Genomic DNA, 18,850 nt, shown 5'->3' with positions numbered 1-18,850 from the left:
GAGTATAAAGTTAGTAATAAAGATGGCTTGAATGTAGTCTTTGCAATAGAGAAGACATACTGTTTTAGGGAAAAGATTGGGAAGACTTGAGAGATACAGCAGAGAAAACATTGGCGAAAATTTGTAATAGATGAAAACCCTGTTTCCCAAAGAGCACAGCCATTATTAGTTTGAAAATTTCCTGGGCCACCTGCTGAAAATGACAGACTCCTGGGCTTTCCTCCAGAAGCTCAAAAATCAGCATTGCAGAGGAGAGAGAGGAAGTCTAGAAAATCTGCATTTTTACCTCGTTTCTCAGGTGATTCTCAAAGAAATAGTCCGAGAAGGGGAAGACGGATGATGTGCCTGGTCATTATCCTATGTGAGTTTATCCTATGGAGCACCCAAGAGGATGCCCCTGAATGCATTTGGAAAAACAAGTGTAGACGATCAGAGCTGGAGTTAAAGATCTGGGATGAATCAGAATTTTCTGATAAAATGGAGGCAGGCAATGACAGAGAGAGAAGTTACTTGTCTATATATTCAATATCCAAATACTCTCCTATTTTGGAAGAAACTTTACTGTGTGGATCTTGGTGGGAGCAGGGCCCCACCCCTCACTATGGGAGAAGCAGCCAGTTATTCCCTCCCCCTACCCTCTAGTGACCAGGATGTAAACACACATCAAGGTGAGGTCAATTAGATGCTTCCACTCAGGACTTAGTGTGTTGAACTGAAGACTTAAAGATGCAAAAAGAGTTGAGATGTCCCAGCAACCACCACTCTAGTATTAAGGTTCCCATGGTAATGCCCTACCCAGAATCTTACTGGAAGAGGAACTTCTCTTCTGCTGAGCCATTTTCCAAGTCTGGTTTTTCACTGCTGCCAGAATCTATGAGCTACTTATATATTTTTCCATAAATTCTCGTACTACCTCAGTTTATACGATTTGAAGAACCCTAGGGGACAAAAACAGACCCATAATAAATTCCTCTGGATATTAAAAAGAAGTACAAATATATGAGACAGAGAAAGCACATTCAAAAAACAAAGAGTCAAAGAGTTTCTTGAGATAAGGATTCAGGAGAGCACAATACAGAAATTAATAAAGAGTTCACTGAAGAAACCGATGTTCTAGGGCTGGCCATTTCCTTTTCTCTCCTCCCAGATTACATTGATAGTATTTCTAATTTTAAGAATTATCACACAATATTATAATTATTTCTCCCAGTAGACTATTGGTGCCAACAGGGTAAGAACTGCCACGTATTCCCTGATAAATCCACAGGCCACTTCCAAATGTTGTCTGCACACAGCATGTGCTCCAGAAATATGTAAGGGAGGCAGGGAAGAAAAAAGGAAAGACTGAGCCTTGAAAAAGGAAAAACAGGTGGAATGGCAGTTCCCCTGGGCCTCCCTGAGATACAAACTAAGCCAACCTGTCGGGTTCCTCTCCCTCCTGCTGAGATGTCGCCAAAGCAGTACCTGGGTTCCCACCATGACCTCTTCCTCCTTGGGACATGTCTTTGCCCCTTTCAAAGATACTCGCCTCTCTCCTCCCCACCAGACACTTTAATATCATTTACACTAATTATGCAGCGGGATAGATTATACTTAGAAATATAAGACCCCTTTCAGACAGCCGGAAAAAGCCAGAAAGTGGAGGAAGAGCCCCTTCTTTCTAGTGAGAAGAGGCCAATAAAGCAGAAGAGTGCATGCTCATAACTTCCATTCTTGGCTTTCCAGAATGTGTTTATTGATGTTAATCTGTTCTTGTTTTACCACTGGGTACTAGTTATATGGGCAGCAGAAAACTCATCTTCTTAGCTCTTAGATCTGCAGACCAAGAAGAGCCAGGTCCTAACCTGATATGGTAACTATTGTATAGCATTCAGTGATCCTGGAATGGGTGCCAGATGCATTGATCAAATTGAAGTTTTAGGTTGTCCATGGAAATTGGGAATAAGGAAGTGATATGGTTTGGCTGTGTCCCCACCAAAATCTCATCTCAAATTCCCATAGGCTGTGGGAGAGACCTGGTGGGAGGTAACTGAATCTTGGGAGCAGGTCTTTTCCATGCTATTCACATGATAGTGAATACGTCTCACAAGATCTGATGGTTTTAAAAAGGGGAGTTTCCCTGCACAAGTTCTCTCTCTTTGCCTGCTGCCATCCACGTAAGATGTGACTTGGTTCTCCTTGCCTTCCACCATGATTGTGAGGCCTCCTTAGCCGCATGGAACTGTAAATCCAATTAAATCTCTATCTTTGTAAATTGCCCAGTCTTGGATATATCAGCAGCATGAAAATGGACTAATATAGAAAATTGGTACCAGCAGAGTGGGATGTTGCTGAAAAGATACCCAAAAATATGGAAGCGAATTTAGAACTGGGTAACAGGCAGAAGTCAGAACAATTTGGAGGGCTCAGACGACAGGAAAATGCTGGAAAGTTTGGAACTTCCTAGAAACTTGTTGAATGGCTTTGCCCAAAATGTTGGTAGCAATATGACAATAAAGTTCAGGCTGAGGTGGTCTCAGGTGAAGATGACGAACTTGTTGGGAACTGGAGAAAAGGTGACTCTTGTTATGTTTTAGCAAAGAGACTGGTGGCATTTGCCCCATCCTAGAAATGTATAGAACTTTGAACTTGAGAGAGATGATTTAGGATATCTGGTGGAAGAAATTTCTAAGCAGCAAAGCATTCAAGAGGTAATTTGGGTGCTGTTAAAAGCATCCAGTTTTATAAGGGAAGGTGAACATAAAAGTTTGGAAAATGTGCAGGCTGACAATACAATGAAAAGAAAATCCCATTTTCTGAGGAGAAATTAAAACCAGCTGCAGAAATCTGCTTACATAATGAGGAGCCAAATGTTAATCCCCAAGACAATAATGGAGGGAAAACATCTCCAGGGCGTATCAGAGGTCTTCACAGCAGCCCCTCCCATCACAGTCCTAGAGGCCTAGGAGGAAAAAATGGCTCTGTGGGCTGGGCCCAGGGTCCTTGTGCTGCGTGCAGCCTAGGGTCTTGGTGCCCTGCATTGCAGCCGCTCCAGCCATGGCTGAAAGGGGCCAAAGCAGGACTTGCCTGTGGCTTCAGAGGGTGCAAGCCCCAAGCCTTGGCAGTTTCCACATGGTGTTGAGCCTGCAAATGCACAGAAGTCAAGAATTGGGGTTTGGGAACCTCTGCCTAGGTTTCAGAAGATGTATGGAAATGCCTGGATGCCCAGGCAGAAGTTGCTGCAGGACCGGGGCTCTCATAGAGAACTTCTGCTAGGGCAGTGCAGAAGCAAAATGTGGGGTCAGAGTGTCCACACACAGTTCCCACTGGGGCACTGCCTAGTGGAGCCATGAGAAGAGGGTCACCATCTTCCAGACCCCAGAATGGTAGATCCACTGACAGCTTGTATCATGGACCTAGAAAAGCCACAGACACTCAACACCATCCTGTGAAGGCAGCCAGGAGAGAGGCTGTACCCCGCAAAGCCACAGGGGCATAGGTGCCCAAGATCATGAAAACCCACCTCTTGCATCAGTGTGACTACGATATGAGACATGGAGTCAAAGGAGATCATTTTGGAGCTTTAAGATTTGACTGTCCCACTGGATTTTGGACTTGCATGAGGCCTCTAGCCCCTTTCTTTTGGCCAATTTCTCCCATTTGGAATGGCTGTATTTACCCAATGCCTGTACCCCCATCGTTTCTAGGGAGTAACTAACTTGCTTTTGATTTCACAGGCTCATAAGCAGAAGGAACTTTCCTTGTCTCAGATAAGACTTTGGGTTGTGGACTTTTGAGTTAATGCTTAAATGAGTTAAGACTTTGAGGGACTGTTGGGAAGGCATGATTGGTTCTGAAATGTGAGGACATGAGATTTCAGAGGGGCCAGGGACTAAATGATATGGTTTGACTGTGTCTCCACCCAAATCTCATCTCAAATCCCCACAGGTTGTAATTGAATCATGGGGGCAGGCTTCCCATGCTGTTTTCTTGATAGTGAATAAGTCTCATGAGACGTTTTTAAAAGGGGAGTTTCCCTGCACAAGCTCTCTCTTTGCCTGCCGCCATCCATGTAAGATGTGACCTGCTCCTCCTTGGCTTCCACCATGATTGTGAAACCTCCCCAGCCATGTGGAACTGTTAAGTCCATTAAACCTCTTTCTTTCGTAAATTGCCCAGTCTTGGGTATGTCTTTATTAGGAGTGGGAAAATGGACTAATATAGGGTATAAATAGATATTCAGTGATCAAAAGAGCAGGCTGAGGCAAAGACAATACTGTTGTCCCAAATATTTCATTTTCTCACACATTTCCCAGTGCCCTTCCAATTAATCATGACCATAGACTAGTTCAGGCTAACAAAATATAAGCAGAAGGGAGGGGTGTCAATTTTCAATTTCCATTCTCCCAATGAGGAATATGAATAAAGATCATCTTTTGGACCTGCAGATAGTAAGTTTTCAGGAAGAATGGAGAGATAGAGACAGAAGAAGCTGAGGCAGTTGAACGGCCGTCATTTCTCCTGCTGGCAGGGCTGAGGAGGAAGATATGCTCTCCAGATGAAGGAGCTGTAAGATGGTCAGCTTGGGCCTTTGTGTACATGCAGCAGAATGCCCTGCTGACCAGTGATGGACATGTACTATGAGAGACAAATTAGCTGTGTTGTTTCAAGACTCTGGGATTTGAGGATTCATTTTCTTAAAATGCAGCATAACATATCCTGTCCTAGTCACACTGCAATATTCTGTTTCCTCTTTCATAAGGTTCACACTGTACACATCTTTCATGGATGGCTCTTTTTGAACAAACAGTGTATTAGTTTGTTTTCACACTGCTGATAAAGACATACCCAAGTCTGGGCAATTTACAAAAGCAAGAGATTTAATTGGACTTACAGTTCCATGTGGCTGGGGAAGCTCACAATCATGGTGGAAGGCAAGGAAGAGCAAATCACATCTTACATGGATGGCAGCAGGCAAACAGAGAATGAGCAAGACACGAAAGTGGAAACCCCTGATAAAATCATCAGATCTCGTGAGACTTATTTACTACTATGAGAACAGTATGGGTAATCCACCCTCATGATTCAATCATCTCCCACCAGGTCCCTCCCACAGCATGTGCGAATTATGGGAATACAATTCAAGGTGAGATTTGGGTGGGGACACAGAGCCAAACCATATCAAACAGTAATGAATATTATAGTCCTAATCCTGCCTAAAATGTTGCAAAACAACATTACAGTCACTCTAAGCCACTTTGTACCATGTACTGTTGTCACTCCTTTAGAAAAATTCTTCAAATGCATTAGAGAAAGCTTTAAACTAGATTTGGTAAGAAAATGGTGAAGAAAGTCCCTCAGACTTCAGGGCCAGATATCCAGGATTCTTACATATTCTCAAAGGCATATACTTTTTTTGTTGTTTTGTTTTTTGTTTTTAATGAAATAGGGTACCCAGTTCTCCATCTTGTTTTATGGAAACTTGAGCATTTGTTGGTTTATAATCACACACATTCCTTGGTCTCAAATGTCACTGTTTTCTCCTGTGCACAGAAAGAAGGACAGATCTTCCAGCCTTGGCCAACAAGTACCAAATATTCCACAGTGTTCTGAGTGTATCAGAGAAGATCTTTGCCATTTGAGTAAAATTAGAATTATGCTATAGGCCATGTAGGGCCCTGTATTGGGGATAGAAAATGAAGGGAGTAATACTCACTGGTTCTGGACATCTAAGACACTAGTTCTCTGATGTTACCAAATCTAAAACTCTTTTGCCCCTGCATTTGATGATTTGCCTTCCTCAGGGCAGTCTAATTTCCAACACCAAGCATTCAGAATCTTATAATAAACAGGAACGCTGTACTGAAGTTATAATAGAATCTAATTTTAATGAAGACTATGAATTAAGGTCATCTTTTGGATCTGCAAATAGCGTGTTTTCAGGGAGAAACAAGAAATAAAAGAAGTTATATATGAAAAGGGGGTTGCAAGTATAGAAGTGGAAGGGACATTGTCAGAAGGAGGCAAAGAGTGCAGGAGGGTATGCAGGGACAGTGGAGGCACTCACATATACAGTGTGCATGTAGGTGGAGGTTTGCTCCACAGAAAAGCTATCAGCTATTCACTGTTTATCCCATGAGAAGCAGGTAGGACACTGAGGGAGCTGGCTTACATACATCATCTCATTTAATCATCCCATTAGCTGTTAAGACTGATATTTTCTGTTTTATATGAAAAAAACTGAGATTAAGACAAACGTGTTCAGAAAATCAGTGACCAAATTGCGGTGCAAAACTAAGTCTTCCCTACTGCAAAGCCCAAATTCTTTTCTTCAGCATTTGATAAATTATATTTTTCCAGAGTTTTATATATCGAATATCATTAATTTTCCCCTGCCAATATACAGTTCGTGTTGCGCCCTTCTCCAAGCTAAATCAGGTATGCCCCCTGCACAAATTCTACATGGGATAAATCACATGATAACATGTGTAAAAGGACAATTTTGCATTTATAGCTACATGTGCATAGAAGAAGTCAAAACTGAGTGTTAGGTTCATCAAGACTGTTTCCAATCAGATGAAGTCATTAAACAACCATGAACTTTCAGCAAACCAACATCCCAAGCTGATAAAGGACTCAGAATTGTGAGTAATCTGGTATGTCAGAACCAGTGTACCAAAGTACAGAACACTTTGACTAATGGAACATGATTAAGCCAAACATGTGCAAACAAGAACTCATTTTGTTCCATTCAGAAATGGAGCTTTCAATCACTGCTTAGTATAACCACCTTGAAGCCCCTTCCTAGTGAATAGAGCCTTTTGATCCTCACCTTGACTCCCTCCTGTTAAGTATTCAGTGAATTTTGTTGACGGTATATGCTCCTTTGTCTGGCAGGCAACTAAACTCAGGAGAGAGAGACAGACAGAGAGAGACAGAGAGTAAGGGAGTGTGTGTGTGTGTGTGTGTGTGTGTGTGTGTGTGTGTGTGTGTGTGTGTGTAGCATTCTGGTGGACTTTGTTTTATTCTGAGACATAACTGATTACGCTTCTCCCTCTTGAATAAGGAGGTGGGCTTCCAAAATGTTTGCTCTTTCCTAAATTGTTAGCCTTCAAGAACAGTTAAGAATCTTGAATCCCTAATATACATTATACCGAGACACATGCCCCAGGCAGTTCAGGGCATACCTGAGACATAGCTGCTTAAGATACCAGCTTCGATCAGGCCAGAAGTAGCTGATTCCAGCTCTTTCAGTTGAAGCTGATGCTTTGGAAGTGATTATATTCCCTTTATGGAACTTCCAAAGAACAACTCTTCCTGCACTTACCTCTCCCAGATGTAAGTCACGGAACTCCACCATCTGCGAGAGAAAAATCCCAGCTATTGGCTATGAATTGTTTTAATGCTGAGCTAAAGGCTTAGAAGAGAACCAGCACCTGCCCAGCATCCTCCGTGATTAACATAACACAGAACACCTGCTAGACCATGGCGGCTATTCCAGTCCAAGTTTTATTTTTTAAATCATTCCCACATTCCTCCAAATAAGCAAGCCAATACTATTTCAGAAAGCAAGATTATGCACTGTGACAGGGCATTCATTCAGAAGTAGACATTTGCCAAGAACCTAAGTCAGGCACTAAGCTTGGCTGGGAGATGAAAATGTGAATATACGATGTTGAGGTTACTGCCCTTGAGGAGACGAAGACATCTCCATCAGGTGTGTAAGTCAAATAACAACACTCCATAATAGTGTCCTAAGAAAGTAATAAAATCATATCCTGTAGCAACTAACACTCAGGTCCGGTAAAATTTAACAGAGGGACTGGTAATTGAGTTGGGTCTTGGGGAACAAGTGGAATTTGGAAAGATGGAAGATACAGGGGAATAAAGTCATTCTAGGCAAAGACAAGAGCATGTGCAATACACTAAGACATGAAAAAGTACGGATATGGTCAAGATGTGGCATGCTGTCTTGAGTTACTAGAAGTGGGTGAGGTGTGGGTAGGGGATTGTCATGAAGTCTGCTTGTAATGTACTAAGTATGCTAAACTAATGACTTTGAACTTTATCCTGTACACGGTGAAGAACTCGTCAAAATGTATAGTTTGTGGGCACTTCATCTTCCAGCCAAAATGGGCAAATAGACACCATATTTACCCTACCATCCAAACAATTAGAACACTTTACAAAATATGTAAAACAATGATTTTCAGATATTGGACAACAGCCAGTACAAAACAATCATTCTTGAGAAAAAGGAAACAAGATGAGCCCACAATTACTGTGGCTTATTGTCTAGAGGAAAGTTCCAGATTTCAGGCCAGAGGGTGGTCTACCTGAGTTGAGGATACAGAATTGAGAATTTGGGTGGGTACTGGGAAGGAGAACACCCAGACAGGAGCTGAAGGAGAGAAGGATGGAGCAAGAGAACCCTCAGATGGGGACTAATTACTGCAGGTGTGTGAGGAAACTACCCTAGCCAGGAAAGAACCAATTAAAAAGAAAAGGTAAAATAACCAGTAAAGTTCACACAGGGCCAGGAATAGTTTGGATTTCTACCAGTCGGTATGGAAGGACACTGTAATTCATGGGGCATTGAGTGGAGTATTTAGAATATATTGCTTTGGTAGTAGGGAAAATTAGCCTTAGATGGAAGCCTTCTTTATCTTAAAAAAACTTAAAAAGTAGGTCTTGAAAGGATGAAAGTACTTCCAAGTAACAGGATACAGAACAAGCACACAAGCACACACACACACCCTTACATACACACACACACACACACTCTCACACAGTAAATCTAGTAAATTCACAATGTTACAATGTACAGCATCTAATAAAACACATCCAGCCATGCAAAGAAGCAGAAAAAAAATGAGCCATAATCTGAACAAAAGTATTGATAGAACTAGAAATAAAAATAGTAGACAAGGACATTAAAGCAAGGACATTAGACAAGGACATTTCATCCATTCAGGAAGGTAAAGGAGAATATTTTCATGTTTAGACATTGAAGATATAAGACACCCAAATCAAACATCTAGGGATGAAAAAAGTTAATGTCTGAAATGACAAATAAACTGGATATAATAACTACAGACACTGAATAAGAAAAAATTACAAAACTTGAAGACATAGCAATAGAAACTCTCCAAAACGAAACATAGAAACAAAAAACATGAACAGCTTTAGGGAATTATAAGGCAACTTCAAAAGGCTAATATACGTAAAATCGGTGGCCCCAAAGAAAGGGAGAGAGAGAAGGATGGAAAAAAATATATTTGAACAAATAATGAAAAAATTCTCCCAATTTGATGGAAACTATAAACTCACAAATTCAAGAAGCTAAATGAATCCCAAACACAAGACACATAAAGAAAACTACACTAAGGCACATCATAAACTATTTAAAATCAGTGAAAAAGAGAAAATATTAAAATCAGCTGGAGACAAGAATCACCTGTGCAGAGAAACAAAGCCTGGTGATAGCAGCTTTCCCTTTAGTGACAAAGGTAGCAGCTTTCTCTTTAGTGACAATATATAAGTTAGAAGAAAATGGACTAACATCTTTATATATTCAAGAAACAACAACAAAACATATCAGCATAGAATTCTATACCCAGCTCTCAGAAATGGAGACAAGATAAACACCAATCACAAATATAAAAGCTGAAAGAAATTACCACCAGATTTTTACTACAGGAAATCTTGAAGACATTCCTTTAACATGGAAAATGATATCAGGTGGAAATTTGGATCTATCCAAAGGATGCAGCACTGGAAATGGTAAATATGTAAGCAAATGCAGAATACTCTTTTTCCTTATTTTGAAAATATTTTTTAAAGATAACTGACCATTGAAATAAAAAAATAACCACGTGTTGTGGGGTTTATAACACGTAGAAGAAAACTGTATAACGATAGCACAAAGGCTGAGAGGGGAGACACAGAAGTCTAATGTTGTCTGTAATCCCAGCACTTTGGGAGGCCAAGGCGGGCACATCACCTAAGGTCAGGAGTTCAAGACCAGCCTGGGCAACATAGTGAAATCTTGTCTCTACTAAAAATACAAAAATTAGTTGGGCATGGTGGTGCACACCTGTAATCCCAGCTACTCAGGAGGCTGAGCTGGGAGAATCACTTGAACCCAAGAGACGGAGATTGCAGTGAGCTGAGATCGCACCACTGCACTTCAGCCTGGGCAAAAGAGCGAGACTCTGCATTAAAACAAACAAATAAAAGTCTAATGTTGTAAGGTCTTATGTTTCAATGAAGTGATTTAATGTCACTTTAAGGCACATTCTGATAAATTAAACATATATCCTATAAGTCCTAATGCAATCACTAAAAAAAAATCAATGAATGTTATAAATCAATAATATATTCAATAAGCCAACAAATGAGATAAAATTGAATCATAAAAATAACGACTCAAAAATTAGCAGAAAAGAGGAAATAAGAACAAATGTGACAAATAGAAAAAGAACACTAAGATCATAAATTTAAACTCAACCATATCAATAATTTTTTTTTGTTTTGTTTTTTTGAGACAGAGTCTCGCTCTGTCGCCAGGCTGGAGTGCAGTGGTGCGATCTTGGCTCACTGCAACCTCCACCTCCTGGGTTCAAGTGATTCTGCCTCAGTCTCCGGAGTAGCTGCAATTACAGGCATGTGCCACCATGCCAGGCTAATTTTTGTATTTTTAGTAGAGATGGGGTTTCACCATGTTGGCCAGGATGGTCTCGATCTCTTGATCTCGTGATCTGCCTGCCTTGGCCTCCCAAAGTGCTGGAATTACAGGTTCAACAAATTTTATATGTGGTCGAAATGCCCTAATCAAAAGGTAGAGATTGTCAGACTGAATTTTAAAAAGCGAGATTCAACTATACGAAGCCTACAAAGCCATTTTTTGGTTGTCTGTGCCCATCTTTGTAGACTGTACCAGCCCTAATGGGCTGTAGCTCTAGCTGTTGCTTCTCTTCTCAGCCTCTGAAAAGCAATGGCCTCTGGTGACTATGGACTTTACCAAAGTATAGTGAAGTCTCATTGTATTCCCTAGAACGGATATTGAAATGCCACATTTTATCCCTAGTTTCTGGATTCTTCAGCTCTCAAAATGGCCAACCCGTATTTTCAGGAAGCATTCTAACTTAATGTGCTTACCAAATACCTGTAATGTATCAAATTGTGAACTTCCCAAAACTGCAACATGTATCATGAATCTGATAATCTTCTCTCTTCCAACTAAAAGGTCCACATTATTAGTTCATTTATTAATTCATTCAACAAATAGTTAACACTTAGAGCCCAGCCACTGTGCTAGATATGTCCTATACACAGGTATACATTGTTGAAACAAACTGGGATAGTTTCTGTACCCATGAAACTTAAAATATAGTAAAAGAGGTAGATTGTAAACAAATAAACATGTAATTACATGTTGTGTTAAGAGTTGTAACGGATACAACAAGAAAATATCAGGAGGCAAATGTTAAGTAGATAATGTGGCTGAAATAATTGACATTGAGAGATATCATTTAAACTAAATCTTGGCTATGAACTAGTCACAAGAACAAAGAGAAGAGTTTGGCCAAGCACAGGAACAGTGTATGTGAACCCCTTGAAATGGGAAAATTTGATCTATTTCAAGTGCTTGAAAGATCTGAAGAGTCACCTGAGATGAAGCTAGGGTGGGAAACTGGAGCCAGATCACACAGGATCACAGCAAGAAGTTTTAATTTTCCTCTAAGTACACTAGAAAATCACTGATGCATACAAATAGGAGAAAAACATATGTGACTTAATTTACATTTTTTTTTCTTTTTTTCTTTTTTTTTTTTTGAGACAGTCTCACTCTTTAGCCAGACTGGAGTGCAGTGGCGCGATCTCAGCTTACTGCAAGCTCAGCCTCCCGGGTTCAAGCGATTGCCCTGCCTCAGCCTCCCTAGTAGCTGGAATTACAAGTGCACACCACTACGCCCAGCTAATTTTTTTTGTATTTTTAATGGAGACAGGGTTTCACCATGTTGGCCAGGATGGTCTCCATCTCTTGACCTCATGATCCTCCTGCCTCGGACTCCCAAAGTGCTGAGATTACCGGCGTGAGCCACGGCGCCCGGCCTTAATGTACATTTTAAGACTTTCACATGCAAGTCTCTGGAAAATTGGTGACAGTGGGCTGGGAGTAGAAAAAGGGCAACAGGAATAATCTGGCAGTTTCCACAGACACTGTGTGAGAGAGAGAAATCAAGGGTGATTCCAGCTGGGTGGAGGATACAAAGATCGGGAGGACAGGAGGAGTGACAAGTTTGGGGGTGGGAATCAGGAATTCAGTTTGAAAATCAGGTTAAGTTTGAGAGATGTGTTTCCCTTGCTCAGGAGCCCACATCAACAGAGAAGCTGAAGAACTGGACCTTGGAAGAGGATCTCTAAGAGTTCAGATCATAATCTAGGTCTCCTGATTCAAGAATGCATATCCAATGATATCTAGTACATCTCCAGTTCCAAATATGGCTTCTTCCTCTCTGTTGCTCTGCTCTCCTTTTCCTTATGACTGCTCTGAATGAGAGCCTAACTGAGCTCCAGGTTGCCCACTCACAACCTACACTCCCTTGCACCACCTTAATAACATGTGCAGCATGCAGCAATGCAGCTTGTAAAACAGAAACGATCAGAAGCCCTTTACAAAACAAAGGCTGGATCTCATAGCCTATCCAGTTTGATTGCTTCCTTCCAACCAATGGAATGACAGGTTTTGCAGGCCTAATTATTTGTCAGGTAATCAATCTAGTCTGCTATCATTGTTTAATCTCCACGCCTCACTAAACGCAAGCCTAATATTTCACCATTCCCTCCTCCATGCAAAGGAAGTCGCTCCCAGCTTCTAACCCACACTACTGCTCTTGCCCTTGGTTGACATCAAGCAAAGGAGATATTTAAAGACAAGCTCAAGTATCTTCAATTTTACAGATTTAGGATTGTCACTGTAAAGTTAGTGAGCCTAAAGTTTGTTGCCCCAAAAGGATAGAGGAACCCGCTGGCCATGACACTACTCTCCTTTTGACACTAACATCATCAGACCTGGAGGGTACCTGGGACACCAGAGACAAGGATGGCTTCGAAGCCCAGGAGGGTGAGCTCATGTCCTAGAAGCAACAGCAAAATTGTGAGCAGCACACTCTGGACAGAAGACAAAGTTGTCTTCCCATACACTGAGGACTCTTGGCAGAGCACCCCCTTGGGATCCACTGACCTTAGACTCAAACATCAGAAAAATCTATCAAGCCACTGGTACAGCCCGAAGATACCGAAGGAGGAAAAAATACCTTGTTCAGGGACATTCTTGCCTCTCACTAAAGCTAAGCTGCCCTGCTGGCTGTCAACTTTATGACTCAAAATCCCAGAATTCTTCTCGAAGTTACCCTTAGCTGTCCACTTACCAGCCAGGCAGCCTGTCTATTCCTGTGAAATATACAACTTCAGGGCTTCTCACGGGCTTGAGACTATTAAAAAAAAAATATATATATATATATAGACCAATAACCAAGTGGAAGAGGTGTTTATTTTTTAAAAGCCATTACAGGACAAAGATATAAGCTTTATTTCAAATTTGCCTTTTTAATTTTTAAAAATGTATAATATTTAAGTTAAAAGATTGCTCCAACAGTTGGAAAATAGTTAAATTACAGTACTGCCACTCAATAAATTCTGAAGACTTCGAAACAATACAGAACTGTGCTTTTCATAGTACATTTTAAGGAAGAAATGCTTGAAATTATATATGGAGTGTAATTACAATCATGAAAATCATATACAAAACAGCAATAATGGAAAAAATCCTGTGAGGAAATATGCCAAATTGTTAATAACTGATACTGTTGTTTGATGAGAAATATCATCTTTTTCCTTTCATTGTTCAGTATTTGCCATTTTTTCTAATAAATTTGCATTCCTATTATGATACATGTTATTGTTTTACTTTTAGAACAAATTAGATATAAATTCTTCTACTTTGCCTACCTACAGCCCTGTTAAATATGTAGGTATCATTTAAATCTATATTTTAAAATTACCGTCAAGCAAAGGTTAATAATGCTACTATACCAAAATGTTATTTCTGTGAATTATATTTAACCAAGTCCAGGAGAACCAAACTTGTGGTCAGAACACTAGGATCAACTTTTTTCCTGCTTTTTGAGATAATTGTAGATTCACATGCAGTTGTAAGAAATAATACAGGGATTCCATATTCCCTTTTCCTGTTTTACATCTTCTGTCATGCCAGTACAATACCACACTAGGAAACTGACTTGATACAATCTGTGACCTTACTCAGATTTCACCAGTTTTCATGCACTAGTGTGTATTTAGTTCTGTGCAGTTTTATCTTGTGTGTAGACTTGTGGAACCACCGCTATAGCCAACATTCAGAACAGTTCCATCACTGCTGCTATGCTTTTGAACTCACAGCCACTTCACTCCCCTGTTCCCTAACTCCTGGCAATGGTCAACTTTTCGTCACTTACCCATCCCCCATGCAGGATTCACTATGCCAGTATAGTGATGGATACAATCAAATAAACAGTGGAGGCTAGTGTTTAGGAGTGCAGGCAGAAACTACACTAACTGGGTTCAAATCTGAGGTGGCCACTGTCACCTTTGGAGAAGTATTAAACTCTTTATGCTACAGTGTCTTCAGTAAGATGGGGATAACCATATAATAGAACTTCATAGGGTAGTTAGAACTCAAGCAGTTGATACTTACAAAGCAAGAAGAAAGCACCGGGCATGAATAGATGCATGTTACTATCTAAGAACTCCCAATCCAGTGGAGAATACACAAAGCCCTGATCAGTTCAGCCTGTGAGCAGTGATGTAATATAAATGTAAACACAGTACAAGGGGAGGCCCTAGGAGGGAGCAGTTAATTCTGGCTGTGGAAGGCTAAGCTAGGCTTCCCCAGAAAGGGAATATTTGGGTTGGGTTTTGGAGGATGAGTAAGACTTTGCCACGGAAAAAAAAAAAAAAAAAAAGATGTTTCATGCTGATAAACAGCTTGATCAGTGACCCTGAGAAGGCATGGCCATTTCTAAGGGGTAAAAGCTTGGAACAAAAATCTGGAAGAGTAGGGGAGACTGTGGGGGCAGGGGAGTGGTGGTAGCCAAACAGGAAGCCTGAGTGAAGGTTGGGGCTGGGTTTTGAGGGGTCCTTGTATGCCATGCTGTAATTAGCAATCGCGATTGCAATCCTGGAGAAGACTAGAATACAATAGAAAGAACAAAGTGCCTGCAAAAGTCAGGCACATCAGGAGGAGAGAATTAGAACGGATGTGAAAGTATGTTCTAAATTACAAAACACCAGCAGTGGCGATTAATTGCAAACACTAGCAGCAGCAGAAAAATGTTTAAAACACGGTCACCATTCTTGTTAGACGCACATTATCCTGAGTGTCTGGGGCAAGGGCATTAGAAGTTACAACGCTAATTCACGCCAGAACTTGTCCTCGCCCTGCCCGGCAGTTTCCACTCTAGCCAGGTGTTCCTAATTCCCTTCACAGGCAACCTGAAACCATCCTTTTCTGGGATTTCCACAGGAAGCCCCTGGGCAGGGACTTTGGCAGTTGCCAGTGTCTCTCCCAGTCTCTGGGACCATTCACTTTTTCCCTGTCATCGGTCCCCAGTATCTATCCAATCATCCGGCCATTTGCCCAGGCTCTGGCAGTGCTGGTCCCTGAACATGTGCCTGGATCAGGCTTCCCTTCGCTCTCTCTGCCTTGGACATGTCATCTCTTCCTGGTGGTTTTCCGAGGGCCCTGACCTCCCATACTTGCTGTGACTATGATCTCCCTGGCCAGGGCCGGTGCAGATTTCTGCTTGTCTTTCACAACTTATTCTTGCCTTTCTGGTACTAGGTCTTCCGATGACCTGATGCTGCCTACACTGGGGTGTGGCCCACAGAACAAGAACACATTACCTTGTGGTTTTGCTTCAAAAAATGTTCTCAATCAGCCGCCTTCTTCTGGTTATTTTTCTCATTATAGAGAGAGAGGGAGAAGGAACCAAGAACACTTATTTCACTTACTCTTCATAGACTGAAAAAAATTAACTACTTTTTTTTTTAGTATCAGACACCTTCCTTTTTGTTCTGGTGTTCTCATATCTGTGAGGAAAAAAAAAAAGATTTTGGAAGAAATGGCTCTTGCTAAGTACATGGTGGTAATAGTATAAAGTCTGGCTCTGAAAACTAAGAAACCAGAAAAAAAATTAAAAATTTAAAAAATACCTCCCTGTCCTCTAAACAAAGTTGAGTTAGTCTATGAACTAGTCAGCTGATCACAAAGATGAAATGCAACCAAACAGGACTTAGGAAGAAATAGCCCCAAGTTTCCCTAAAACAATACCTTATTGTCCTCCATACAACTGAGCTGTCTCTTTGCATCTAGCCAGTATTTTAACCTCCGTGACAAACCTCCCTCATTTGAAGTTGATCCATGGAAGATATGACTTAACAGGATATATCAAAAACACAACACCTTCCCAACAAAACTCATCAGACATTTTCCCATGCAATGTACGTCTTAGATAAAATTCACTTGCAGCCAATAAAATTCTTCATGTAAATAAACAAAAACATCCAACTATATTATTTGTGGGGAAAAAAATCCCTCATTTCTATGTTTGGAAAAATGCCAATTTTTTTTTTCTTTTTCTTTTTTGAGACGGAGTCTCACTCTGTCACCCAGGCTGGAGTGCAGTGGTGCGATCTCGGCTCACTGCAAGCTCCGCTTCCTGGGTTCCAGCAATTCTCCTGCCTCAGCCTCCCAAGTAGCTGGGATTACAGACGTGTACCACAACACCCAGCTAAATTTTGTATTTTTAGTAGAGACAGGGTTTCACCATGTTAGCCAGGCTGGTCTCAAACTCCTGACCTCAGGTGATCTGCCCACCTTGGCCTCCCAACAGTGCTGGGATTACAGGCATGAGCCACTGTGCCCAGTTGGAAAAAATGTCAATATTTTAAATTCCGTAAGTCCCTATGCCAATCTGTTGCAGAGTTAGAACCTGTATCTTTCACAGTTTGTGGAAGGGTGCCATATAGCCTATGGGGAATTTGGATCTTTGCTTTCTGACCTTCACCCTGGCAGAGAGGAGTCAGCCAGAGAGAGGAAATACAACATTAACGATGGCAGAGAAGGATGACTTATTTTCAGTTTAATGTGATAGGATAATCTGTTAAGAAATTAATTGCACCCCGCTTCTCACTGCAGTAGACACCTCAGTAATGGACAAAAGGTCATTTCCTTTCCCCACACAGGCCCCTACCATCCCTTGCCCCTACTCCTATCCACAGGATAGTTTTAACTGACTTTGTTTTTGCAAAGTCTAAAAGCGTCTCAAACTCTGCAATGTACAAAAATTACCTGAGGGGCTTCAAATGGATGTTTCTGGGCACCTCCTTGGACCAGCCAATTACGATTTCTGGGGATTGGAACCCCCATTTTAAACAAATTCCCTAAGAAATTCTGATCCAGGGGGTTTTAAGAACATTCTTTAAGAAACATTAGGCCAAAAAAGACACACACAACACCACTGAAATACCGCGGTGGGTAACACAGGGGAGCTGAGGATCCAGGGGAAAGATTCAGATCTCAGAGCTTGGCATTCATGCTGGCAGTCAGGGGTCACTGTCAGGTTTTAAGTGGGACTGTGATGTGGTAAACTCCACAGCTCATAGCCCACGTGTCGCCTTCTGCAAGAAGCTTCCATCCTAGTCCAGAAGGGGTTCCTGCTCCTCCATGCTCCATACTTTCATACTCCGTAGCCTTTCATACTTCTAACTCACCACTGACCACACTATCCTGACATGATCATTTGATGATCTCCCCTCCACCGGTAAGCTTCTGTGAGCAAGGACGTGCCTGGGTTCCATTTACCATGTCGCCACCAAATGGTCCTGATTTTTCATCATCAAATGTGCCTGGAAGCAACGTCAGTGCCCCACAACTCCTTGCTCACTTGTCCTGGAATGCTTCATTTCTAGCAGAGAAACTGGGCCCCATCTGCCTGAACGCCTCATGAAACAGAGGCTGTCCACGTTATGGAAGGCATGGAATGAAACAGGGGATGCCTGAAGTCTTGATCATATTCGAAGTTAGTTTACATTTTTGTGTTTCAGAAAGAACTAAATCTCTCACCATCCTCCAAAGTCCACATGTGTAGGCCAAGCCCCTCAAGGCAATTAAAGGAATAGGAAAATGTACCCACAGCTGATTTCAGCATGAAAGCACGTGGTGTCCAAAGTCTTTTAAATCCTTAAAGCAAAACACCTGGATTCTGTTCCAGGCCGCCCGCTCCCCACCCAGCTCCAAGCACCTGTTTCTATCTGACCAGCCCTCCCACTTTCTACCCCTCCCCGCTCAGGAGAAGAGGCGAGAATTTTTAAATTTTGATTTTGCTTGTATAAAGATGGTAAGAAACATTCTGTGAACTAGGAATCATGAGGGTCCTCCCCCCCACCCCCCGCCGTGAGATCTACCGTATAGAAAGTCCCTTCTATTTTCAGAGAATAAAATCGAAACATCAAATGGATGAGAACACAGCGACCACACCGTCCCTGGCAGGGCCGCCTCTGACTGTACCTGAAGTTCCTCTGTGGACTGCACCCGATCTACGGAGTCTGTGGCTCTTTCAGCTCCTTCGTCATCATCTGGTGCAGCCCTTGTGCGCTGGAGACCCTCAGATCAGTACCGGGGCCCGGCGCCGTGGCTCACGCCTGTAATCCCAGCACGTTGGGAGGCCGAGGCGGGAGGTTAACTTGAAGTCAGGAGTCCTAGTCCAGCCTGGCCAACGTGGTGAAAACCCGTCTCTTCTAAAAA

General features: G+C 41.8%; 1 protein-coding gene across 1 annotated transcript in view; it reads left to right on the top strand.

Annotated features, from left to right (window-relative positions):
• The first annotated feature begins 339 nt into the window (after nt 1–339).
• The window catches only part of NOBOX (NOBOX oogenesis homeobox), a 25,686-nt gene continuing 7,175 nt past the window's right edge, over nt 340–18,850 (top strand). Inside the window, 4 exon segments of the mRNA XM_011989948.1 lie at nt 340–575; nt 12,999–13,108; nt 18,596–18,623; nt 18,625–18,718. Of these exon segments, the coding sequence (XP_011845338.1) occupies nt 340–575; nt 12,999–13,108; nt 18,596–18,623; nt 18,625–18,718 (468 nt within the window).

The sequence above is a fragment of the Mandrillus leucophaeus genome, unplaced genomic scaffold, assembly GCF_000951045.1.
Source record: "Mandrillus leucophaeus isolate KB7577 unplaced genomic scaffold, Mleu.le_1.0 Scaffold365, whole genome shotgun sequence".
NCBI classification, from domain to species: domain Eukaryota; kingdom Metazoa; phylum Chordata; class Mammalia; order Primates; family Cercopithecidae; genus Mandrillus; species Mandrillus leucophaeus.
This window is presented reverse-complemented; position numbering and strand designations above follow the sequence as displayed.